Genomic DNA, 25,741 nt, shown 5'->3' with positions numbered 1-25,741 from the left:
ATAATTCAGGCACAGCTGTGGAAATGTGGAGCTGGAGAAGAAGAATGTGAGGGCGGATACTGAGGGATGGGCGAAGGACATTCGTGTGAAATAAAAACCGTGATGGAACTGATTTGAATTATGTATACTCACAGTCTGGGATACACACATTACCGTATTTTTTTCTTTTAGTGGTGTAGTAAAAGCTCAATTGCATATTTGTCACGTTTTCAGTCCTCCCGCTCTCTTTTCTGCTGTCAGGCCTCTCACAACATGTTTAACATGTGGTGAAATGTGGCTACATTAACTATGAAGTAATACAAATACTGTTTAAAGGTTTCTTCTATTTATATACTACAAAATAAAAAGTGTATAATCAACAAAGAGGAATATGCCATTTTCTATCTAACCTTCAACTCTGCTGCTCTGGCCAGCCTTTTTTTTTTTAACCGTCTCATTTTACAAGGAACACTTGGCCTTTGACAGTAACAGATTATTTTAATTTATTATATATGATAAAATGAATAAAAAGGCATCACACAGCAGTAATAACTCAGCTCAGCCTCTTAATCTATGTGTCACAAAGCGTATTACATCTATTTAAGATCAATCAGGTTTTCATTAAACACTGACCATTGGCTATTTTCTTTCTTAATGGCTCAGGATGACGAGAAGGCCGAGGAGAACATGGCTCAGAAGAGGGCGATGCTGCTGGAGAAAAGGATGAGGAGGGAGAAGGAGAGCCAGCAGAGGAAGATGCAGCAGGAGGCCGAGCTGGAGCTGAAGAAAGAGGAGGCTCGGTATAGTGACACAAGCACTCAAGCACTAGAATTCACTGTTTTGTTCTTTGGGGAAAAGGAAATGCTATTTTATCTAAGTAGAAATCTATCTAGTGAGTAGCAGGAATCACACCTAATAACTTTTTTACACCACTGAAGTAACTTCAAAAGTTTGGTTTTAACATTTCTATGTTTCCAGTCCTATCTGTCTGTATTTCTTTGTCTTTTTAATTATCTTTAATTGTGAATGTAAACTTATGTAAACTTTACTTTTATTTTCTGCAGTGTACATATAAAAATGATGTGAGTGTGTGGACACTTACATTTGACCTCAGGTGTGAGCGTGAGAGTGGATGGTTGTTTGTCTCTATGGTGAACCCCGCCTTTCACCCTGTGTCAGCTGGGATTGGCACCAGCGCCCCCGTGTCCTTCATGTGGAGGATAAAACTGTAGAAGAAGTATTTGTGTTCACTACACTTCTGTGTCTGCTCTCAGACTCAAAGCAGAGGAGGAGCGTCTCAGGAAGGAGGAGGACAAGGCCAGGAGGGATTTCATCAAACAGGAATATCTCAGGAGGAAGCAGCTCAAACTGATGCAGGACATGGACACTGTTATCAAACCTCGACCAGGCAGTGGCGCCAAGCAGAGGCGGGGCCGGCCGAAGTCCATCCATCGTGACAACATAGACTCCCCCAAAACCCCTGTCAGAGCTGCCGCAGGTAACCATGGGAACAGCCCACACTCGTGGAGGTCAATGTCATTCCATCTGTCGATTCTTTGTCCTCCTGCCACTCTGATTTGTGCCATCTGTAACTCAATCATGCTTCTGATTTTTCCACAAATACGTTGTTATTCTTTTGAACGGCGATTATCTCTTTATTAAAATTGATCATCAGTATTATATTAAATATAATATAATAACAAGCTATAACTGTATAAATGCAACAGAGCGTACTGAAGGAGCAATGTCGCACTAATGTGAATTCATTTCAAAGTACATGTTGTGTGTTTGTATTGTGGGTCAGTTTGCATGTTGTGAGAGTTCATTGTAGTCACAGCACTGACGCTGCAACGCGTTTGGCACGAAACACATTGGACAGCGCTGTGGTGTGACGTGTTCATTCATCGTGTCGCGCCGCGCCACCTCTTTTTGTCTCACATCTAGGTTCACGCCAACGTGTCTTTTCAGTCTCCAGCTTGTCCCTGGCTTCCCTCAACCTGGGAGACGGCAACAGCGGCAACTCTGAGAAGAGAGCACCCAGGTGAGAGGTTTGCACTGAATGAACACCAGTGCTTTAAAACTCTTTTTAATATGAAACAGTAAAGGGTCAAGGACACAGACTTAGCACTTAACTAATATTGAGAATAATGTATCCTTTAAACCTAACAGCTGGTTTAAGTTAGTTTATTAGTTTACAAACTAGATTAAGAATAATAATGATGTAATTAACTGACATAACCATGCTCTGCAGACTGACTCCAGTCCTCGGGTCTAACATGTATTCTTCCTATCTTTCCTTTCCTAACTGTGTGATACATGTCAGAAGTGCTAGTTTAGCCTCTGGCAGTCTCTTCTGCTTTCTGAGCTCTCCTAAACTGAGAAGGAGAAGGTTAGTTTCTGCCTTGGTTTAAAACCCAAGATGCTTCACCCTATCCTGAGCACTTTTGTTTTTATTTGGGACTGAGCGAGCATTCGGCGGAAAGGCAACTTGTTTCCCCTTCCTTTTTTGTTTTGGAAAATCCTTATGATTTTACTTCAAAACACAGCACTAATGCTTTGCTTTTAGCTGCATCACTACCACCAGTCAACTTGCTGCTCCTCTGGGCCCTTTCGTACTAACATGTAATAATAAACTCCCCCTTTTTGTTCACACCTGCTTTGTTTAGAGTCACTACATCACATATCAGCCAGTGAAAGACACTCTGCATCAAACCATCTAATCAAGCAATCACATCCTATGTTTTGTTTTAAAATTCTGTAACCGATGATAGTGATAGTATTTACTTACCTTTAGCAGTAACCTGTTCTTAAAACATCAGTTTATTAATTCTTCATAAATGCACAAAAGAGATGTTCTTATAACATTGGAACGTATGTAGAGCCTTATACTGTAAGAATGTTAAACATGACTTACATCACTGAAAACAGCCCCACAACACATTTGAGCTCATTTTAGTATGTATGTCTACGCTGCTCATTGATTTCCACATAATTACATAGACTGGACACTGTATTTTGAAACACATTAACATACCAGAGGAGTTGGAATTTGTAAAAAACTGTAATTTACAAAGATTTCAGGAGACAGCGTGCACACGCAAGTAAACAAAGGAGCAAGTAAATGCCAAGCGCTGCGTTATAATTGACTGCCCTCTTTTATTGACCTCGGCGCACCGCACTGCTTCACATCACTGCACTCTCTGCCTGTGCTTGCAAGCTTTTGCTGCTTCAACAGTTACTTTAGGCTGGACAACCAAACTCATTCCAAACTTCAACTATGCACGGAAATAGAACAGACACACAGTGGAAACATGGTAAATGATTCATCTTAAAACATGAGGTAGACACGGTGGGAAAATAATAACTGATTAATTCAGAGTTCTGTTTAATAAAACTTGCAAATAGTGCAGTATTTTCCTGCTCTGTCTACATCGTGACTGCTTTTTTAAGGGTAGCAGCCACAGAGAAATCTTATTCTGTGAGTGTGTGTGTGTGTGTGTGTGATTTGTAGGCCAGACTCTGCAGACGGCTTCTTGTCGCCGAGTCGCTCTAGCAGCAGAAATGGAGAGAAAGACTGGGAAAATGGCTCCACAACCTCGTCTGTTACGTCCAACACAGAGTACACTGGTACGTCACCTTAATATGTCTTTCCATCAAGGAATTCTTAATGGGCTCTTAGTGCTGCAGGCATTCTGACTCTGTTCAGGACACTGAACTCATATGAACCATGAAACTGAGGCGCCTAAATGATCCGTGATTAATCCGAAATTAATTAATTAGTGATTTTTCTACTATGACCTGTCAGAATGGCTGCTGTGCAAAGCACCCGTTTTGTTCCTCTGTGAAGGGCAGGTTGTTGTTTTTTAATCATTTATTTAATATGCTGATTATATTTCAGTCTTCTTGGTAGGTTTGTTTTTTTACAGTGTAATTGTGTTTTCAATGCCGTATTCATAGCTCATATTTCATTGTCGGATGAGCCGATAACACAGAAAAGGCTTCCAGCATAAATCTTCATACATGATTTATCACAGAAAAATGGCAAAAACAGGGAGGCGGGGTCTTTTCTTTGACATAACTACTGTGGGTTGCTATAACAACAGCCTCAACCTGACGTTCTCTCCTGTGTTCTCATTCAGGGCCCAGGCTGTACAAGGAGCCCAGTGCCAAGTCTAATAAGCACATCATCCAGAACGCTCTGGCCCACTGCTGCCTCGCAGGCAAAGTCAATGAGGGGCAAAAGAATAAGATCCTGGAGGTAAGAGCAAGGAGGGTTTAATGTATGGTTTTATAAGCTATAGAGGTCAAGGTGGCTGTATTAATATTGCATCACACCATATTGTCTTCAACAATATGGACTGGAATCTTAAAAATCTAAAGATGAATAGAACAATAATAAGCTTTTTGTCACAGAGACAGCTATAGACAGTTATAATATAAATATGTTTTTCAATATTCAATGTGGAAAAACACCAGCTTCTGTAGATCTGAGTGCTCTGTTAAGCTGATACACTGCAATGCTGCATATACAGAATGTAGGACACGGATTATTTAAGAAACTTGAAAATATATACTTAAAAGAAAAAAGGAACAGAGCAAGGACATAGTGAAGTTAGTTTTAGGTTGGATATTTACTCTTTCATACCCATTCACACACTGCCTGCACAGTTGTCAAGCACAATGTGGGGTTAAGTGTCTTGCACAAGGACACATCGGCATGTAGACCAGCAGAGCCGGGAATCGAACCCTAAACCTTTGAGTTGGAAGATGACTCGCTCTATCACTGAGCTACCATCACCGGAACAACCTGTCCTGTTATGCAACCACTCCGGACCAATGCCAAATTGTATTACTGACCAACATCACACACATCTTTTTTATCGTATTACGATAAATAGAACAATAAGAAGCTTTTTTTTGTCACAAAGATGGCCTGTTATAAATCTATTTTTCAATATTCAACATAGAAAAACACAAACAACAAATCAATGAACTGCAGAGCTGCTGCACCACTTTGCATGGTACCCAAATGAAAGGTGCTTAAAATTGAGAGGTACCCTTCTCAACTTGTGAAAACACAACTGAACTGAACTGTATCGATTGGTGGAAACAGGGTTACACGGGATCTAATGAGCTCTTCTCCTCTTACCTGAACAGGAAATGGAGAAATCGGGGGCCAACAACTTCTTGGTTTTGTTCCGCGACGCCGGCTGCCAGTTCCGCTCCGTCTACACTTACTGCCCCGAGATGGAGGAGATCAACAAGCTGGCAGGCATCGGTCCAAAGAGCATCACACGCAAGATGATCGACGGCCTCTACAAGTACAATTCAGACAAAAAGCAGTTCAGTCAGATACCAGCCAAGACCATGTCCGCCAGCGTGGACGCAGTGACGATTCACAGCCACCTCTGGCAAACAAAGAAGCCAGCCACCCCGAAAAAAGTAGTGCCTGCCCTGTCCTAATGGAACGTGGTATGCCAGACATTACGCCATTTCCTTCTTACATGGAACATACAGTACTTTTCCCCAATTTGCACTTCACTGTACATATCCATTAAGATTCAAACACCTGCAATGCCAGTTTGTGTTTCCTCCCATTGCATTCCTACTTTTGTTTCCTTCTCTCTTACTCTGCAGTGGACATGATGAGACTCAAAGATAAGAAAAAAAACAAAAAAACAATTGGAATGTATATCATTGTTAAATGATGCTGTAGATGCTTCTCACTCCAGTTTGAATTGGTTTACAGATGTAAGTGTGAGTGTTCTTCTTACGTGCCAAATGTCAAAAATGAGACAGTGTGAATGCTAGGACATTTTACTCGGTACACAAACTGAAGCACTGAATGTTTTGAATTCATGTACAGATTGAATTTGAGATTGAATTATCCTGTTGAATGTGTGGCCTTCTGTTTGGTGGAGTGTGCGAGTGCGACGGCGTGGTTGCAGAGCAGCGTATGATGTATGTGGAGGCTTGTTTTGTATTTAGAGAAAAAAAAAAAACTTTTCTTCTCTCTGTGGGTAAGACGGTTAGTACGGTAAGGTATGTTACAATGACTAAGGGCCAAAAAAAACAAAAGTAATTGCATACAGCTAGTGTTAGCCACATGCTACATGTGTGTTCAGCATTACAAAGCCAATCGGTCTCAGCTTTTTCAGAAACCCTTTTGAGAAATTGATTTTACAGAATGTCTACATGAGCTAAATTGTGGAAATGTACAAATACTCCGGCCTTACAGTGAAAATTGACATCTGCAAAAAGGTTTCATTCCAGCTGGTTTACGAGAGACAGGCGTGAGAACAAACAGAAATAGTATTATTTTTTGGGTTTTTTTTTTGCTTCCTTTCTGCACTTAATAGGAGCTTTGCAGTAAATTAGGATAGTGAACAATCAGTATTTCTCTCCATGTCAGGATTCATAATTAAACTCCGCTTGTACTCTCTTAGCAGTATTAAACTAAAGGCTGGAACTAATGCACTCATGAATAATGATATTTAATCTCAAGACACCTCTGGACCACCAAGCAGCCAAATGTAAACATAACAGTTAGGATTTGTGGTTAGTAATGAATCAGATGTTATTTATAAAGCCAGTTGTGCATCACAGTGAGTTACTAAATGGCCACAATGTGTGATTTTTAACACTTATGATCTGTGTAAAAGCGGCATCTTTCACTTGTTAAGATTTCCTTAATAGGCATCAGACTTTTTTTTATCTGACGTCGGGAGAATGAATTTTAGACAATAATAAGTACAATTAAGAGGGCAAATACTTTTCTAACATGCTCTTGTAATCACTGAATGTCAAATCAACACCATTCATCTGCTGACAGTGCTGTGCTTTCAGCTTGTTGGGGATATTTATGACCAAAAAGGAGCATAATCATGTCTTTGAAAAAATGTTTTCTGTTGTTGGAAGGATTTTTTCCACAGGAGGTTCTGTTTAAAGCCAAGAAAAAAAACAACATTGATTATTTAAATTGTAACGATACTGTACAGTGTTTTCATCGTAGTTCAAACCTATTCACTGATGACTTTGTTTGGTTTGTCAGATGCTGTGCTGTCATTCACAGCACTGCTTAACATTTGTTTTGTTTTTTATTATTATTTAATATTTGTTGTTTTTTTTTTTGCATTAAATAAACTTAAGCATGGCCTCAGCATTTATGTGGTGTCAAATGTGAAAACAAAATGTCGTCATGAAAGGGAATTATAGTTTTAACTGTGACAGGTGAAGACATATAACCTTATTTCATCTAAATTAAAAAATATTCAGCCTTTTACAGTTGACAAAGGATATGCTAAAGACACATTATATCTTGTGTAGCTGCTGTATCACGTTCAAGGCATTCATTTCTCAGTCGTTTGTAATGCAATATTTGTATGTGTTGTCACACAGAGGTCATTGAATGTGCTTTACAGTAATAAAATGAGCGCAAAGAAGCAGAAAAAAGTCAAACTAGAACCACACAAGGAAAAAAGGGGAAAAAATAAGCTGAATGTTAAAGGGAAGCAATAATGTAAAAATATTCCAGTTTTTTGCAGTTTAAAGTTGGGCCAGATTTAATCTCAGATTTAACATTTGGGATCTTATTTCACACAGTTAACTGAATTCTGAGCACCAGCTTCTGTAGATACACTGCAAACATATCTGAGACACTGATTATTTAGCAAAACTGCAAAATATATACTAAAAAGAAAACCAAATGGAACACAGCAAGGACTGTAGTGAAGTTAGTTTTAGGTTGGATATTTCCTCTGGATCACAAGGCTTTAATGAAAAGACAATCAATCAATTCCTGTTTGAAAAGGTGATACCTGCGTTGGTTACCATAGCAACCTGTCATGTCATCTATTTATTGGATTGGATTTGTATCTTATATTTCACATGAATTTTAAAACTGAAAAAAAAACAGGTCACAGCAGAAACAATAATCAGTTTCAGGCTGCATGCTGTCTCACTGTCATACTATCCTGACCTACATGAACTGAACGGAACTTTTGTTAATGTAATCAGTAACACCTGTGCTTCCTCTGCTAGAACATCTCAAATGGCGTATTTCCACCGGTTCTACTCGCTTTGCCTCACCTCGGCACAGCATGGCACGGTTTAGCTTGCATCTGCACAACAAAAAAAGTTCTTTTGATTGTATTTCAGTGTTTTTTATGCCTCTACGTAAGGAGGTGGTGACATGACATGAGTCATGAATTAAATTATAGTATAAAGTGGTTAAAAAGACACAAGACAGGACACAAAACTGACAAAATTCAGCTTGTTTAAAAAAGTTCACAAAATATCAGCAGTGCTGCTTGAAGTGTAACCGAGGATTGGGCTGATTCATTAAGTGAAATGAATTGCATTTGGAACAAAAGAAAATTTGTATTTACTGATGATGTGAGGGTAAAATTGACCTTTCCTTTCTCACCAATTGTCTGCTCCATCATAAATGGCTGCTGTGTTCCAATTATCTTGCAAGAAATGATTGAAATCCATAACAGACACTTTACAAAAACACAAAACGCAACATCTCACACTGTATTAATAGTCAATAAAAGAGGTGTGTTCTGTAAGATCAGATTTTAAAATATAATTGAATTAAAATATTCATGTAAATAAAACATAAAAAAGCTAAAATCCCATTAGAAAAAATGCGTTTCCTGGCAGTCATGTGTACACAGTTGTTGTTCTTACTTATTTATTGTGTATATATATTGATATTTAATGACATTATTCGCACATTCACACCTATAATATCTACTGTCTGACATTATTAACTGCCCTCTTGTGCACAGCGCATGAACGTCTCTGTCTTGCAGTAGCAGGTGTGACCACCCGGCGTCACCGCCTCACTTGATTGGTGGTTTTGCGGCTGCGCTCTCATGGCAACCGGGAGCTGTGCACAACATTTGACCGAGACGTGGGAGCGGCGTGTTGTGTGTCCCGAGCTTCAGGGAGACAAACAGGCAGCAGGTCGAGTTCTTCTCAACAACGGGCAGGGATTTAAAATACGTGGAGAGATCGTGGAGCGGCTTCAATGCGGCGCGTTATTGGCGCGGAGTGACAGGTGAGGGAGTCCGCGCGGATCCACGGTAGCGCGTTTGTAGCCTCGAGTGTTGCACAATGGTCCTGCACCATTAAATCGGGGTAAAACCAATGACGCTACGAGCGTGTGTGTGTGTGGTGACGGCGTCATGCTCATGTAAAGGTGAGCAGTTAGTGCTGAGGCCGCAGAGCTGCAGTCACATCGTCCAGGACCAAAACTGGATAATGATGGTAATGATGATGATGATGATGATGATTTTAGGAAACAGGGCGGTGTCACCACCGGGCTGATCTGCCTGCACATCACACACCTGGAGCACATCACTGCTCTGTCTGTCTGTCTGTCTGTCTGTCAGTCACTCACTGCGTTTACTTAACACGGAGTGAGTGCACCATGCATTATGAAGAGCCCTCTATATAACTGTCCATATGTGATGTTTAACCATTTATAGGTAGACTCTAAATAACTGCATCCTCAATATAACAGCAAAACTATGCACTCAATGGCAAAAAAAATTTATTAAAACAAATATTGTAATAATGTCACTTTAAATATGCTATGGATTCTGCTGCGCCTATAAAATATTCAGAAATGGGAGTAAGTCACACACAAGTCTCAAGTCTTTACTATCAAGTTTTAAGCAAGTTATAAGTCATTCTTGCAAGAATCAAACAAGTCAAGTCAAGTCCCTGCTTTGAATCAAGCAAGTTACAAGTCAAGTTGAATGAATATAGAATATCAAGATGAATTCCCACATTTAAATGTATGCTAAACAAAGATAGTCATTCTGTAACAGAAACACTATTACTCATACAATGGACTGCTTCATGGTCCCATACAACTGAATTGTTTATATATAAAAAAAAGGATCTAATTAATATCAGTACAATGAAAATAAATAAAAGAAAAAATAAATACTTTAACTAGTTTTAGATTAAAATAGCAACTAACTGACTTCCTGTCTTTACCTTCCTTTGTGGGATTTGAAGTCTCCTTCATGTAGTGGTGTTGGTGTTCGGTTGCCAGGTTTGTTCGCAAGGCCGTAAAAGCAGGCACTCAATGTTTTCCGTGTTTCAAAAACAAATTGTAATGGTAGCTCCTCAATATTTGACAAAATCTAAATATTCTACAAGACAAGTCATTTCGAGTCATTTTACTGAGGCCAAGTCTTTTACCAACATTAGTCAAGCAAGTCTCAAAGTCCTCAAATTTGCAACTCCATTCAAGTCACGTGACTCAAGTCCTCCACTTTACTCAAACAAACACAGAAAAAAGTCGAGTCCACAAATCCCTAATAGACTGAAACACGGCACACCAAATTCTCTCTTCTCAAAGCTGGTTTCCTCCTCCTCCCACAACACTACACTCAGCTGTGATGCACTTATGTCTCACAGAGAATCAAATAAACACTGATGGTAATAAATTCAAAACACGACCCTTAAAAGTGACAATGTCTGCATGCATACAAGTTTGTGGAAAAGTTGGGTTATTTGTCCTGAAATAGCATTTACAAAACAACCTTTTTTTTTAACTTGTGTGCACGTACAATGAAAACCACAACAAATACAAAAAAGGAACCCAAAGTATACACACATGAAGTACAAGTTTCTTGTGCCCTCTTTCATACTCTGACACATGATTGAAGGTTTCTTCCAGCACAGGTGCAGAATGTGTGAGACTAATGAGTAACCAGGTTTTTGTCTGTTTGTAAGTAAACAAAGTGTGAAAAATGATATTATTTGTGTTTAGAGAGATATACAAAATTGATTTTGCATCATATTTAAAGTGACACCGATCAGAGTTAAGCAGTTTGGACACAGTACCTTGAAAAACTGTAATATAAGACTCTTTGCTATATTTTGAATATTTTGTGAGGTTAAACATGCTGTTAGACCGCCATTTTCCCACATGATCAGCTGTTTACATTATGCGTTCAAATGGCTGTCTTACAGCATGGTTAACTCCCTGTTTTCCCCATTCACGTCAGAAGAAATTGAAAACCACGTTCCAGTTCCAGTAGTTGACAGTCAACATGCATGTCTACCACTTCCTTCTCTCTGTCTTCCCAACCAGATATAAGCTGCCACCACTCACCTGTAACCATGACAGCGGAGGAGACGATCAACATCAAGGAGGCGGAGGTGATCAAGCTGATCCTGGATTTCCTCAACTCCAGGAAGCTGCACATCAGCATGCTCGCCTTAGAGAAGGAGGGCGGCGTCATTAATGGACTTTACTCTGATGACATGCTTTTTCTAAGGTACAACACAATAAATCACACGGCAGAAGAGAGACTTTTACATTTGTTTGGAACAAAGTCCTGAGAAATGTGGTCAGGATATGGATTCACTGACTTCTCAGTCGACCAAGTCACTTTTCCACCGTTAAGCTTTCTGCTGTTTCAGTAACTTATATACAGAATGTATATTGTTGTTTTTTGCAATTTTGACTTACTAAAATAGTGCCACCGTGACTAGAAACTTGAACACCGATAATTGACCTTCTGCTGGTTTTAACAGGCAGCTGATTCTGGACGGCCAATGGGATGAAGTGATGCAGTTCATTCAACCTCTGGAAGGAATGGACACATTTGACAAGAAAAGGTGAGACAAATAACAAGGACATGTAAATCTTAATCATCTTTGCACAGGGCAGACTGCACAGGGAGTGTCTTTTTGACTTAATATTGAGACATTTCCTCAATGCTAGACCGGCACGATTTTACCATCTATCTTTACAAGCCTAATTTTGTCCCAGTCAACAAACACTGAACTCACAAGAGTTTTACTACTCGCCTAAGAAAATAACATGCTTATTAAATTGCCAAACCCATTAAAGTGTATGTTTTAACACAAAAAACGGTGTTTCCAGGTTCCGCTACATCGTTCTGAAGCAGAAGTTTCTGGAAGCTCTCTGTGTAAACAATGCCATGTCTGCAGCCGAGGATCCTCAGAATGTATGTATACTGTACATGACTTTTAAAAACTAAAGTATGCATATCATTTCAGACTAGGCCCTAATCTTGGAAACCAAATACTGAAAAATGCTCCTTAAACAGCATTCTAATACAATATCTCTGCTCCAGTTTTGTTCTGATTAAACTGGGATGAAAACCACAGATGAATATTTGTTTAACTGTCCGTTAACCCTGGTTAAAGGACAATCTTTCTTGATTTATTTGTTCCAGGACACTTCTTTCCACAAAAACAGACCTCAGTCAGGGGAAAAAAAAACACAACCATACAATGACAAATCATCTATACTTTTTTTACAGCTAGAGCTCACCATGCAGGAGGCAGTCAAGTGTCTCCACAACCTGGAGGACCTCTGCCCGTCTAAGGACGACTACAGCAAGTTGTGTCTTCTCCTCACCCTGCCTCGCCTCACCCACCACGCGGAGTTCAAAGACTGGAACCCAAGCACCGCGCGTGTCCACTGCTTTGAAGAAGCCTGCACTATGGTTGCCGAGTTCATTCCTGCGGACAGGAAGCTGAGTGAGGCAGGCTTCAGGGCGAGTGGGAATCGCCTCTTCCAACTGCTCATTAAAGGGATCCTTTATGAGTGCTGTGTCGAGTTCTGTCAGGTAATGTGACTCTGAAAGCATTTTTCTACATGTTCTCATTTGAAGGTTTATAGAACTAGCAGGTGCCACTGCACCCTGAAATTCACTTATCATTCTAGAAAATTGAAAGTTTGAGGTGGGAATGAGTTAATACGATATTCAGTATCAGTACTGGTCCAATACTGGTTAAAAAAAAACCCATATAGAATTAAAAAAAACACCAAACTAAGTATTAGCTGTAAAGTATGTCATGTCTGCACACAGACAAGTTCCAGACTGGAAATCGAACCCAGCACCTTCTTGCTGTGAGACAACAGTGCTAACCACTGTGCCATTGTCTGTTTTTTCCTAGAGTAAAGCGACTGGAGAGGAAATCACAGAGGGGGAGGTGCTGCTCGGCGTGGATCTGCTCTGTGGGAACGGCTGTGATGAAGTGGATTTGTCGCTGCTCTCCTGGCTGCAGAACCTCACTCCAGGTGCCTTCTCCTGCGCCTTCCAGCAGAAGACCCTCAACATCCATGTGGACCGACTGGTGAAGCCCAGCAAGGCGGGCCACGCCGACCTCCTGACTCCAATAATCAACCGCCTGTCTCCCTGCCCTGCCTCACCCTTTCGCCAGAGGCCTCATTCAGCCGATACCTACATGTCCAGATCTCTCAATCCAGCTCTGGACGGCCTGTCCCACGGTCTGGCCGCACAGGACAAGAGAGGCATGGAGGCAAACGTGAAGTCTACTCTCAGTCGGAGCCTGGTGGAGAATAATGTGCATCAGCAAGACGATTCGCCTGAGAGGTAAGCTGGAGGAAAAGTGGGACATAACAAAACCTTATTTTACAAAGCGATTATTCACCTGTATGACTGTATTGCTATGTTGGCTATTATACCAAGCTTTATTTTTTTCTTTCAACAAGCTGTTTTTTTAAGCCTTATTTGCATCTGCAACCTAATGCAGTAAAGTCAGCGGTAGATCTCATTGTATAGCGTGAGCTGCAGCTCAATTAATCCCTTTAGCCCTAGTTTAACATGAGATGTATTGCCTCAGTCATCATGTCCCACAGTGCTGCGCAAAGACATACTGTGCTGCAGCTGTAGGTGGATGGATACAGTGTAATCATGAGCTACTACACTCCTGTGTACACGACTGGGACTCCTCATTCAAAATCTTACATATAAGCTTTCTAAAAGGAAAAATATTCAATTGTTTCTTAATCACAACGTAGGTTTCTGTGGACATCTGTAACTCAAATGAGTGATTCAATTTGAACTGGAACTAAACTGTTAGTAGAAATATTGTTTTTCATGGATGTCCAAGCTAAAATAGCATTTGTTTTTCCTTTTTAAGATGTATTTATTTTTTAGGAAACCTTTATTTAACTTGGAAGAAAATCAAGTGAAATTATGACCCTCTTTATCAAGGGAGACCTGGCAAAGACGGACTGCAGCACAAATAAAACACTATGATACAAACTGAATTCCTCAAATAAACATTTTGCATAACACGCTCATCCAATCCAATCCAACTTGTATTTGTAAAGCACTTTAAAACAACCCCAACAAAATAATAAATAAAAGACATAAAAACTCACACAAGGTAATAAAATATCTAATTTATGTCTACAAAAAAACCCTAACTAAAATTAAAGAACATAAAACATGGATAAAAGTAACAGCCATACAATAAAAACAAATATAATAAATAAAAACAAAATAAAACGGTCAACCTACCTTTTGAGTTTAACTCGCAGTGATGAGTCAGAGCTTTGCAGTTCAGTAATGTCTTCCCTCTCTTTCTCATCCGTTTCTTGGCCACTGAAAAAAAGAAAACCATCACCTCTATTAACTTCATCAAGAAACCCATAAACCACAAAGGCCTTGTCTCTTTTGTTTTATCTCTTGCAAACAGGGAATTAGCAGCTACACTATTAAAAAGCTGGTGTGAGAATTTATTATTCAGAACTAGTTTCCAGACTCTTTCTGGCTCCACCTGCAGGACCCAATGAATAAACTCACAGTAAACCCATGCTTTTGTTTTACAGTTTCCTTCTCTTTAAATCCATTGCATTCATATAAATGGTTGTGAATTGACACAGGAAGCAGCCACAAAGACTGGATGGTCCCAACATCACACGCACACCCCTGACTCCTGGAAAAGATGGTGGGCCGCCCTGCAGCACAGAAACAAACGAGGTAAGAAAAAGGTTTGGAACAGTGGTTTACATAGACTTTTCATATATGAAGTGAATCAAACTCACCGTTTTGAGTTTTTCCTCCATAGTCTTCGATTTAGGAGATTTGAAATGCATATACCCCCTGAACCCTCTTGAACCACATTTCATATATCCTTCCCCAGTTGTCTATCACACCTGTCAAATGGACACTGGGGTACTACTGATGACCCTGTCCCAATAATGGAGGTCATGGACACAGGAGGCTTATAATATGATTTGATTTGGTGCTACCTCCATGATTGCTCATCTTTATGCAGCCCAGGTCCTATCAAGAGGAGAAGAGTCGCTTGAGAATGGGTTACTGTGTGTGTTCTTGATTTTGTTGCCTCTTTATGATATTTTGTAACATAAACATTGACCTTGTCAGGATCAATAGTCCTCAAAAGAACAAAACCTGAACAGAACCTCATTTCTAAGGAACCGGTTAAGTTCAGGGCTAAGATTTGAGTTGGGGTTAGGTTAAAGTTAGGGAATTGTATTTGTGGCTTTGAGAGGATGAAAAATGGTATAAACCATAAAATAAATGACTTTTTCAGGGTTAAGACCTGGTTTTAGGGTCGGGGTTAGAATTGGGTTTAGGTTAGAGTTAGGCGTTTAGTTGTGATGGTTAAGGTTAGGGTAAGGGGCTAGGGAATGCATCATGTCTATGAGGGTCCTCACTATGAATGAAAACCTGTGTGAGTGAGGGAAAATGGTGAGAGAACTCTGGTTATGATGAGGCCCTTGAAAACTCTTTTTATGGGATAGATGATGTAGGATGAGACCTTGGGAGTTAAAAAACTACTAGTATGACTCCTGGGAGAGAGTTTGTCTGTTATAATATGTGTGTGTGAATGTAGCATTGAATGCTGCCAAGCTTTAAAGCAGAGAAAACTGAGAGGTCAAATAAATCCTGTAAATACTGTCAAATTCTTGCTCTACATAATATTGTTTTTACATCAGTGTCTCTTTGCCTCTTGTTCGTTTGTTGTCTTTATGTGTATTTTTACAGCCTGGTGACTCTACTGAGCACATACAGGAGTTTTACAGGCAGCGCCTCCGCGTGCAGCAACATCTGGAACAGAAGCAGCAGCAGAGGCAGCTTTACCAGCAGATGCTGCTGGAGGGAGGAGTGAAGCCACAAGATGGAGCCAAACACAACCTCACAGAGACCTTTCTCAGCAGGTGAGGAAGCCAGAGTGATGAGTTCAGTGATTAAGTGGATATAATTTAACCTCAGGGCCCCTTTTTTTTTTTGGTCTAGGTCCATTCAGAAGTTGGAGGAGATGAATGTGGGTATTGACCACATAGGAGACGAGGTGATGACACATCTGGGCCAGCAGTGGAACGGACTGGCAGGAAACGACAGTGTCTCTAGTCCTCAGACGACCAACACTGGCCATACTCCAGACACTGGGCTGCAGAGGGACAAGCATGGTGGTGTGAGCAGCAGTACTCCATTAAGGACCGGCAGCCACGACTTGCCTTCCCTCAGCGAGTCTCCAGTTCCTGTCAGTCGCAGGTAACAAGTCTGTTTATCAGCTACTATTATTTTTATTGTTATTATTAATAATACTAATAATAATAATAATAATAATAAGGCCAGTATAATTAGGACTAGTCTTGCTTACAGAGGTACAGAGGACACTTGGTAAAGTAGCAGGATGCTGGAGCTTATCTGCTTCAAGGCTCCACATGTTGTGTGTTTCCTTTCATTTCAAATCAGTCTGGCTTTTCTCCGATGACCTCTGGCAGGGACATGGCATTTTCACCCAGAGAACTGCTGCTCACTGGATTTTTTTCTGTTTATCTGACAATTCTCTGTAAACCCTAGAGATGGTTGTGTGTGAAAATGCTGGTCGATCAGCAGTTTCTGAACCACTTAGACCAGCATGCCTGGCACCAAAGTCAATAAAATGAAATTTCCTCTTCATGCTGATGCCTGGTTTGAATTTCAGCAGTGTTGCATTAACCATACCTACATGCCTTCATGCACTGACTTGCTGCCCTGTGACTGGCTGATTAGATAAAGTGGCAATGAGTGTATAAAGGTTTCTCTATTGACATAAAATAGGCATTTATTTTTACTGAACCATCTCTGATTGAAATGCCATGTGTCATATTGTCAGATGTTGGTTAATGAATTAATCTCTTCATGTTTGTGTGGGCGTGTGCTGTGAACATCAGTGCCGAGAGGATCAGAGCATCGTGTCCCACGCCGCAAGACGATTCAGGCTGCACTACGACACGCAGCCCACAGGAGGTACAACAAACCATCGACTAAACACCCTAGTTAAGACGTCAGTCTGTGTCTGTTTTACTTCAATGTTTCTATACTGCTTAACGTTCCACGTGACGACTAGTGTAGTAAATCCTAGAATATTTTACTACATGAACATGAGTGAAGATGACGTGGCGAATGTTGTCTGATCTTCACCCATATAGCTGGGGAAATCCAAAACACAGTATTTTAAAGTGAGCCAGCTCGAGGACACACAGGCAGTGCGTGCAGTGGCCTTCCACCCTTCAGGAGCTCTCTATGCTGTCGGCTCCAATTCAAAAACCCTGAGAGTCTGCGCCTACCCAGAGACCCTGCCTACCAGGTATAGTGCGTGCAACATATTCTGTACGTATAGAAAAATGACGTACTCTACATAGAGTTTCAAAGCACAGCACAAATGTTACTGATTTACTGGTATTAGAGTGGTATTCCTCACCTTGCAGACCTCGAAAATTAAGTTTTAGGGTTTAAATTTGTAGTGGAATCACAGATAATGATGTCGACACAAGTATTAAGAGAATATAAACTAGGGATGGGACGATACCACATTTCTGCGTCTGATACTGATGTCACAAACTCAGGAATCTACCGATCCTGATATCAGTCCGAAACAGTCATTTTAGACCTATAACTAACTATAAAGCTGTTAACAACACAACTGTGTAACAAATATTGTTCTCCCAATAAGAAGAAATACACAGCCCAAACATGACTCAGCTAAAATGCTTTTGCTGATTTTCATTTACATTTTTGCAGTGAAGCATGCAAAATATATTTTAATATTAATTTTTGGATCGTATCAGACTTTACGTTTTTACCGGTCCAATATCTGATCCAGTGATTTTGACATAGGACTGATACAGATATTGACCGATTCCCATCCCTGATATAAGCACTTTGTAATTTCTTTTGATCCTCACCAGGTTTGTGTAATGCAGTAAAACTTTAAAAACCTAAATCAAATCAATATTTGGTGTGACCACACTTTGGATTTAAAACACCACTTCTCAGAAGCACAGTATTCCAAAGACACAGCTTACACAGCGTGACCAAACAATGTTGACTATCGAGTAAGAAAAAAGTGTTCAGACTCCAATTTCCTCCACAAACATGACAGACTTTCCTTCCCACAGTCATAAACCATTTGCATTTGTATTTTCTTCTTTCCTCTAGTAGCTCCGGTACAGTTAAGCAGCCAGTTGTGCGCTTCCGGCGAAACAAACACCACAAGGGCTCAATCTACTGTGTAGCCTGGAGCCACTGTGGACAACTGCTGGCCACTGGCTCCAATGATAAATATGTCAAAGTCCTGCCTTTCAATGCAGACAGCTGCAATGCCACAGGTAACATTTTAACACGTTTGAGGTGTGCTCCTAAAAAACACACGAGTTAAAGCGGAATAATTCATGAAAGACTTTCATCTCTCTAAATGTTGAATTTGGTTCTAATTTCTGTGTTTCTGTGATTGTGATTCAGGCCCAGACCTGGAGTTCAGCATGCACGATGGCACCATCAGAGACCTGGCCTTCTTGGAGGGTCCCGAGAGTGGAGGATCCATTCTGATCAGCGCTGGTGCGGGAGACTGCAACATCTACACAACTGACTGTCAGAGAGGACAAGGCCTTCACGCACTGAGCGGACACACTGGTATGTAGAAGAAACAGACCTGAGGGAACACAGTCATCAGTTTACAATATGTACACAGCTATAAACCCCGTCTGAGTTTAATCTTCCAGCATAAAAGTGTTATGCAAATGGGGCATTTAAAATGTAATGATATGCCATGTATGCAAAACTTACTCATATTTGTTGGAACAGGCCACGTTCTGACTCTGTACACATGGGGAGGGTGGATGATCGCCTCCGGCTCGCAGGACAAGACGGTTCGTTTCTGGGACCTTCGGGTGCCCAGCTGTGTGCGGGTGGTGGGCACAACTCTGCACGGCTCAGGTGAGTCATGTCATGGCTCTCATCGCGTACCACTACATCTTCACTGTATGTTAGGGGATAAATACGCCAACAGTAAAACTGGTTCTAGTGTTGTCACAGACTAAATGAAAGCTCAAGGCAAATACTCAATTCTGAAACTTGAATAATTTGACTTATTCTGTGATGAACCACAACATTAAAGCCAGTTTTAATGTAGTGGCTGATCGGTGTGTTTTAATTTAGACACTTGACAAAAAAATTTTGGTCAGGGTATTTTCCTGTAGATTTCTCCTCAGCTGGAGATTGTTTGGGTCAGAGGGGCTAGACCCTTGCACATTTACTTGCTGTGAATTATTTTGAGCTTTTTTCCTGGTCGGGAGAAGCTCTGAAAGCAACTTGTGCAGACATTAACATTCTCAAATACAGCTCCTTTGAACATTTTCAGATAAATATCCAGAGTTCTGAAGAAGAAAAATCACCTTTTCCTTATTAATCATAGTAGAAATGTCTTCTTTCTATAAATATTTTTTGAATACATAATACACATTTTGGTGGACAGTAGTAAGAAAAATGCAGTCTTCTTTCCCCATTTAGAAATATTCAGATAAGAAGAAAGTAAAACTGTTTTAAAGGTACATGTATAACATGTAGGTGGGCTTTATTGGCAGAAAATGTATATAATGTATTATTGCTTTAAAATTATGCAAGAGCTTTGCTTGACAGAGGTAGCAATTTTGTTGAACTCTGTTGTTAGTTCCCTGATATGCTTGGGAAAGAGAGAGGTAGACGGAGGAATCCTTTACAGTCTACAGTCTCACCACTAGATGTCAGTAATTCTTATTATACAGTGGACCTTTAAAAATTATGTTTAATGATCTACACCTACATTTGATTGTTTTGTTTGTATTTAAATCTACATGTGGCTCTTCACTGAGGCAAACTCGACGTCCCAAGTGGCACCAAATCACAGCAAAGGTGTCCCGTGTTTTCACACCGTCTCACGCAGGCAGTGCAGTCGCTTCAGTAGCAGTGGATCCCAGTGGCCGCCTGCTTGCCACCGGTCAGGAGGACAGTACCTGTTTGTTGTACGACATAAGAGGAGGACGCATAGTGCAGACGTACCGTCCCCACAGCAGCGACATACGCTCTGTGCGATTCTCGCCAGGAGCCCATCATCTTCTGACCGGCTCCTATGACAACAAAATAATCATCAGTGACCTGCAAGGTAGCAGCAACTGCAACACACACAAACAGAACACAGAAATGATTGAATTGAATTTCTACACTTACAGTTCAGTAGGGTAGGGTACCCAATTTGATATCTTTCAATATGAGGCGATACAGGGGAAAGACGATATTCAGTCAATACCTCACAAGTATTGACTACCCAGTGTTGCCAGTGGGTATTGATTGCACTGTACGCTGTCCCTTTGTTACTTAGTTTTCTTTTCTCTGACCCCAGGTGATCTAACAAAGCCCCTCCCTCAGACAGTGGCAGGGGAACACTGGGACAAGGTGATCCAGTGCAGGTGGCACCCCCATGATGGGACCTTCCTTTCCTCATCTGCAGATAAAACTGTCGTCCTCTGGGCTACAGGTTCCTAAAAGTCCAGGAGAGAAACACTGGTTAGAAGCAGCAGCAGCAGCAAGCACAACAGTGTTCACAAACAACCCAGAGTGGGATCACTTACTGTTGTGAGGTGTGTGTGTATGTGTTCAATCAGTTTATTCATATATATATTAGGATCTATGTATGTGGCTCAGTTTAAAGGTGTGTGTAAGGTGTGCATACTGTATAAATGTATGTGTGTGTGTGTGTGTGTGTGTGAACATTACCATGAGCATGACATTAAGTCACTTCACAAATATTAGTCTGTACTTTCCACTAAAGTACTAAAATATTCACTGTGCCCATGTGTATAGAATTCTGGATGACATGTTTGTTTTCACCACCGTGGTGGGAGGCAAAGCTTCTGCTCAAATAAACGGTGCCAGTGTCAAGCCATCAGAGTTCACTGTGCACTTTAAATCCACATAGTTAGAGCAATATATCGTTGAACTTTACAAACTGAATATATGCAATGCTTACAATAGCCCTTGGAGCTCTTCACGAGTATGGAAAGAACCAGAGAGGACATTACAAACCTGCAGTATTCTGATATATTTGATAAATTCCTTCCCCCTATGCTTAAACATCAAAATAAAACCATGTAAAAGAACCAGAAATTGGGTTAAAAGTTGGTTAACAATGGATTCCGTTCCTGATGCTATGACATGATCACTACACGCATGGAATTTGTTGCCTGCAGGTTCTCATCACTCATCACTCTTCTCTGCTTGCTTAGAGTGTGTTTTATGGTGTTGAAGTGTTGGATGATGGGACTGTGTGACGTCAGCTACAGGAGCTCTATACACAAACGTGTGTGTGCGTGTGTGTGTGTGTGTGTGTGTGTTTGTGTGTGTTTAATACCTTCCTGCTTTTAGCTTTGTAAGTAGTACATGAAGATGAAATGGCAAAGATGTATTTAGGATTTAGAGACGACTGAAAATGCCTGTATTCAAAAGGGCATGAGTACATTCACTGTAAGCACACTTTCAATTAAGTTAGTCTATTTTCAAAAAGTGTCAACTCTCTCTCTCATGTAATTCAGTCATTGTCACAGCTCACCTCAGAGGTAACAGTGACCTGGACTGACAGAAGCCACTTTGATTATGCACATCATAATGTGCCTTTTTTTGTAACATTTATAGACAGAGCTTGAATTAATTTATTTGCTGCTTTATCTTAATCACATGCCTTTAATGTATACATTTTGCAACGTCATGCAGGAAATGATCAGCCACTAGGCACCTGTTTAAAAGTGTTTCCCCTCCATTTGTTTTTATTGTAAAATTTGGAGGATGCTTTATACAAAGGTTGAAAATATAGCATGTTCAGGTTTGACATTTCTGTAATAAACAAAAGAATATTATAAGTGTCGCAACCACAAAAAAAAACGCACATTGTTACATATTTGGCAACCACAAGCATCATGAAAACAGCCAATACAAAATAAAAAGTATAAATACCGAACTTTGGCTGGTTAAAGTTGCTATAGACAGTGGTTATGATGCACTTTAAATGTAGAAATGCTGCTAGACTAGACTGCACAGAGTGAAAAGACAAATCCAGTCCCATCACAGACTTTAACCCATCACCTACTCAGAAACCTCATGCATGTGAGAGGAGATGGGATGGTCACAAGTCTTTAAGTCACAAACGTGAAATGTGTAATGATTGCATAGTGGTCACTGAATTTCACACTGTTAAAAATAATAAAACATGGTCTTGCTTTTTAATAAAATAAAGGTATTTTGAAGTTAGACTTTGCATCCATGTCTCTGTCATTTAGAGTTGTTTTGCCAGGTAGAAATGGTTGAATTTGGCTTTTATATAAAAGTATGTTACACCGCTTGGTGCACAGAGGTGGGATGCATAATGCTCGCTTTCTGCTGACTTAATGAAGCTGTTTTTGAGAAAGCAACTGCAGAAAGAAAAAGAATAAGAAAGCACCAGGCAAGAGAGAAGATGACCCAAGAGTTTAGAGAGATCGAGAGATGATGGCAGTTGGGGTTGGGTAGGTTATGGTGTGGGGTGGTCCACAGAAGCAAAGGATTTACCATCTCTCACATGATGCCCTCGATCATTCGCTCTTTTGTGGAGTGCACAATGAGAGCGAGGGGTTCGGGGCTTAAAAAGGATGTGCACATTGTTAACAGCCAGCTACACTGGAGAGACACCAGCCAACCCAGAGGTATCAGGAAAATAAGACACAGGACCTGTATTTACTGCACTGCCAGGATAATACTTTTTTTTCTTAAAAATCAACTGTTTTTTGGGACAAGTACTACTGAGGCAAAGTGGAGATATGTCTGTTCTTTTGCTGGGGAAATTATCCGTGCAGCCAATAAACCAGACCTGAGACTCAGATGTTCATGCTGCTAGACAAAACATCAGAAATGTTGTCATGACAATGTTGGTCTAAGCTGAATGCGCTTATATAATTTGGGGGTTATGATGATCTGCAGGAAGAAAAACAGGAGTAGAAATCAATGTATGACTTCACTTTGGCTTGCTGGCTGGTTGACAGAGTGACAGTGCTGACTGTTCAGTTGTTCAGAAGTGGAAGATTAGTTTGTGGTTCACGCAGGGGAATTAGTGGTGAACAATGGCACTGAACTGCCAGTTAGGCAAGCTCATTGTCACACAGGCAAATAAAAAGAATTTCTTTTTTTGTGTATAAGAATAAAAAGTCTTTAAAACAGGTTGGGGATTTAGTGTTGAAAATACAGTACACTGCTAACTTCATTCAGTAAATTGTAGTAAACTGTCATTGAATTGTGTACGTTTTCTCTCTCTCTGTCTTCTTTTCTCTGAACTGTTTCTGGACATTCAGGAGGACAGTGTTTCCCCTGGCTTCTCCACCATGCTGTATACTTTAGCAGGAGGAGGCACACTCTGCGGTGTCGCCACCCTTGTACTTCTCATTGTTTCTACGGCAACAGATTTTTGGATGCAGTATCGTTACTCTGGGAGCTCAGCCAATCAGGGGCTTTGGAGATTCTGCATTAACCACAAATGCCATGCCCACACCGTAACTGTAGGTGAGTGTTCCAGAGGCGGGAAAAGCTGCCAAGTGACCAACACAGTGTCTCTGTGGAAATTGTATTTGAAGTTATCATTCTATGAATCATAACAGCACAATAATTTATAGTTATAAAATGTAGAATCCTTGCCTCTCTATGTGCAGCTTTCTGGGATGCCACACGGGCCTTCATGTTGCTGGCAGTGCTGAGCTGTTTGGCAGGTGTTGTGCTCGGCCTCAGCATCTTCACCAACGGCACCAAGAGCAGGAGGGTGCGCACAGGCGGCATCGCCCTGGTGCTGTCAGGTAACGCACAGAATGTCAGGGCAACCTGGTGGTTACAGAGAAACTGAAGGTTTGAATCTGTAGTAAACCCATCAGGTATTAACATAAAGTCAGTTCTAATAGTATTTGCAATTTGCTCTATAGATTTCAAATTAAAATTTTAATTATTTAATGACCTCAGAGCTCCTTTTTTCGATCCTCACTCAGTGGAGATTTTACCATGTTAATATCTGTTCTCAGGTTTTCTTGCTCTGCTAGCTTTGGCAATTTACACCGGCGTAACAGTCACTTTCTTTGGCAAACGCTTCATGGACTGGCGCTTTTCCTGGTCCTACATCATTGGTTGGGTGGCCATCATACTGGCTTTCGCAGCAGGTATTTATTGTAAACTCCTGCATCATGTGACTACACACTGGTAACTTTATGAAACCAAAAATCTTGCTCCATCTTCTTTCAGGTGTGTTACAGCTGTGTGCTTACCAACGAAGCACTGCAGAACCTGCTCCTGCAAATAATCCTGACATCTGAACAGAATGAACACACGTATCACCTGTTGCCAGGGACACTGTAGTTGCTGTTAAGCACCAAGAATTAAATAAAATGAAATCATAAACTTCTGTGTGGTTTCAATGCAAAACAGATTGACGGATTCACTAGTATTCCTTAAATAACATTTAGAAAGCACCTTTAATGTATTTGGTTAATGGCAGATCAGATCAGGTAAATATATCAGCCAAGGTGGAGATTCTCAAACCTAGTTTATACTCTAGTTTATCACTAGAATTCATTCATTCATCTTCTACTGCTTATCCTTCACACAAGGGTCACAAGGGGGTACACCCTGGACAGTTTGCCAGTCCATCACATGGACGTGTGGATGTGTTTTTTGTCTCTGTCAATTTAGAGTGTCCACTTTGCCTTATCCCCAAATCTGCAAAACCCAGAGAGGAAAACCCACACACACAGGGGAACATGCAAACTCCATGCAGAAAGGCCCTTGTTCCGACGCACAAAGGCTAGAGTGCTAACCACTACACCAACCAAATGGCCCACCACTAGACATTACAACCCTAAAACCTAATAATTAGTTATGCCACTGGTGGCCATAGAGCTCTGGTAGGTGACGTCAAACATCCAAGGTAACACCTCTGACACGCCCTCTGGCAGGAAGTGGTTCATATGGCAAGTAGTTTTAACATTTAATCAGTAGACATTGTCTACTTTATTTAAAGTAAGTAAATAGTGAATTAAAGAGATCTGCAACATCAGTCTTACTCGTCAAAACTAGTTACAGATATCTGCAATTCAGGATTATCACTATTAAGTTGAAGTTCATGACTAATTCAAGTTAAAAATATATTTAATCATCCTCAATTGAAAATAGCCACATTGTCATTTTTAGATACCTAGAATTAAGTTTTCATAGATTCATTTGTAGATATCTCGAACTACAATTGACATAGATATCTGAAACTGTAGTTTTGACAAGTAAGGATGACGTCACAGGCAGACTGTCAGAAAACTCTGAGTGTCTCTTCGCTGTCTGTTTTCACCATAAAAGTGAACATTGTCGATCGTTATTGTGCCCTGGGATACCAGAACAGTCTGAGACAGGCTAACAGGCTATCGGGGGAACATTTGCCCGGATCCCCACAGACCAGGTAGAGGTGAATCACTGATATGAAACGTACTTTCAGCAAAATGGAGCGATAGGAACAAACACAAGCAAATTATTTTGCAGTAAATAATGGACTCACCGTAACTGACACATAACTCTGCACAGCAACATTAACACAGCAACTATTTACATTACACTGCCCGTTGCTAATG

At 40.6% G+C, this 25,741-nt stretch overlaps 3 protein-coding genes and 2 long non-coding RNA genes across 12 annotated transcripts in view; 3 read left to right on the top strand and 2 right to left on the bottom strand.

Annotated features, from left to right (window-relative positions):
* Positions 1–7,139, top strand: part of camsap2a (calmodulin regulated spectrin-associated protein family, member 2a) — a 34,050-nt gene extending 26,911 nt beyond the window's left edge. For 2 of the 7 annotated variants that reach the window (XM_044043343.1, XM_044043341.1), the window contains 7 exons: positions 643–779; positions 1,254–1,477; positions 1,924–2,020; positions 2,303–2,368; positions 3,491–3,606; positions 4,119–4,237; positions 5,137–7,139. In XM_044043343.1, the coding sequence (XP_043899278.1) occupies positions 643–779; positions 1,254–1,477; positions 1,924–2,020; positions 2,303–2,368; positions 3,491–3,606; positions 4,119–4,237; positions 5,137–5,442 (1,065 nt within the window). In that variant the 3' untranslated portion in view covers positions 5,443–7,139. The remainder of the gene's footprint in view (positions 1–642; positions 780–1,253; positions 1,478–1,923; positions 2,021–2,302; positions 2,369–3,490; positions 3,607–4,118; positions 4,238–5,136) is intronic. The other 5 variants (XM_044043348.1, XM_044043345.1, XM_044043346.1 and 2 more) reach the window with 3 other exon arrangements.
* A 1,724-nt stretch (positions 7,140–8,863) lies between these two features.
* On the top strand, positions 8,864–22,049 carry LOC122780584 (WD repeat-containing protein 47-like). Of its 2 annotated transcripts, none has more exons than XM_044043647.1 (16): positions 8,864–9,043; positions 11,096–11,282; positions 11,542–11,625; positions 11,894–11,978; positions 12,297–12,605; positions 12,937–13,376; positions 14,675–14,771; positions 15,804–15,976; positions 16,056–16,313; positions 16,979–17,054; positions 17,237–17,394; positions 18,249–18,415; positions 18,549–18,719; positions 18,891–19,022; positions 20,008–20,226; positions 20,464–22,049. In XM_044043647.1, exons 2-16 carry the CDS (start codon positions 11,125–11,127, stop codon positions 20,604–20,606), a joined length of 2,670 nt encoding a protein of 889 aa, XP_043899582.1. In that variant the 5' UTR covers positions 8,864–9,043; positions 11,096–11,124; the 3' UTR covers positions 20,607–22,049. The 2 variants fall into 2 exon arrangements, with proteins under 2 accessions (XP_043899582.1, XP_043899581.1); XM_044043646.1 differs by having other exon boundaries at positions 18,246–18,415.
* Positions 11,157–12,350, bottom strand: LOC122780587. Its single transcript, XR_006361712.1, has 3 exons — positions 12,308–12,350; positions 11,477–11,593; positions 11,157–11,222 (listed from the first exon to the last, which is right to left on the bottom strand). It is a non-coding gene; the product is annotated as an uncharacterized LOC122780587 (long non-coding RNA).
* LOC122780588 lies at positions 13,320–14,770 on the bottom strand. Its single transcript, XR_006361713.1, has 3 exons — positions 14,595–14,770; positions 14,310–14,393; positions 13,320–13,381 (listed from the first exon to the last, which is right to left on the bottom strand). It is a non-coding gene; the product is annotated as an uncharacterized LOC122780588 (long non-coding RNA).
* Positions 22,050–22,712: 663 nt separating the features above from the next.
* lim2.2 (lens intrinsic membrane protein 2.2) lies at positions 22,713–24,524 on the top strand. Its single transcript, XM_044043652.1, has 5 exons — positions 22,713–22,795; positions 23,438–23,645; positions 23,792–23,932; positions 24,152–24,286; positions 24,369–24,524. Exons 1-5 carry the CDS (start codon positions 22,742–22,744, stop codon positions 24,437–24,439), a joined length of 609 nt encoding a protein of 202 aa, XP_043899587.1. The 5' UTR covers positions 22,713–22,741; the 3' UTR covers positions 24,440–24,524.
* Positions 24,525–25,741: the final 1,217 nt, after the last annotated feature.

The sequence above is a fragment of the Solea senegalensis genome, linkage group LG14 (genome assembly GCF_019176455.1).
Source record: "Solea senegalensis isolate Sse05_10M linkage group LG14, IFAPA_SoseM_1, whole genome shotgun sequence".
Lineage (NCBI taxonomy): Eukaryota > Metazoa > Chordata > Actinopteri > Pleuronectiformes > Soleidae > Solea > Solea senegalensis.
This window is presented reverse-complemented; position numbering and strand designations above follow the sequence as displayed.

What these genes read in the sequence shown, in the direction of transcription:
- lim2.2 (XM_044043652.1), top strand. Translation starts at nt 22,742, where the DNA reads ATGTGCACATTGTTAACAGCCAGCTACACTGGAGAGACACCAGCCAAC. An exon ending in AGACACCAGCCAACCCAGAG is followed by an intron (nt 22,796 to 23,437) that starts GTATCAGGAAAA and finishes CTGGACATTCAG; the next exon opens with GAGGACAGTGTTTCCCCTGG. An exon ending in TGCCCACACCGTAACTGTAG is followed by an intron (nt 23,646 to 23,791) that starts GTGAGTGTTCCA and finishes CTCTATGTGCAG; the next exon opens with CTTTCTGGGATGCCACACGG.
- LOC122780584 (XM_044043646.1), top strand. Translation starts at nt 11,125, where the DNA reads ATGACAGCGGAGGAGACGATCAACATCAAGGAGGCGGAGGTGATCAAG. An exon ending in CGCACTGAGCGGACACACTG is followed by an intron (nt 18,720 to 18,890) that starts GTATGTAGAAGA and finishes TTGTTGGAACAG; the next exon opens with GCCACGTTCTGACTCTGTAC. An exon ending in CACAACTCTGCACGGCTCAG is followed by an intron (nt 19,023 to 20,007) that starts GTGAGTCATGTC and finishes CGTCTCACGCAG; the next exon opens with GCAGTGCAGTCGCTTCAGTA.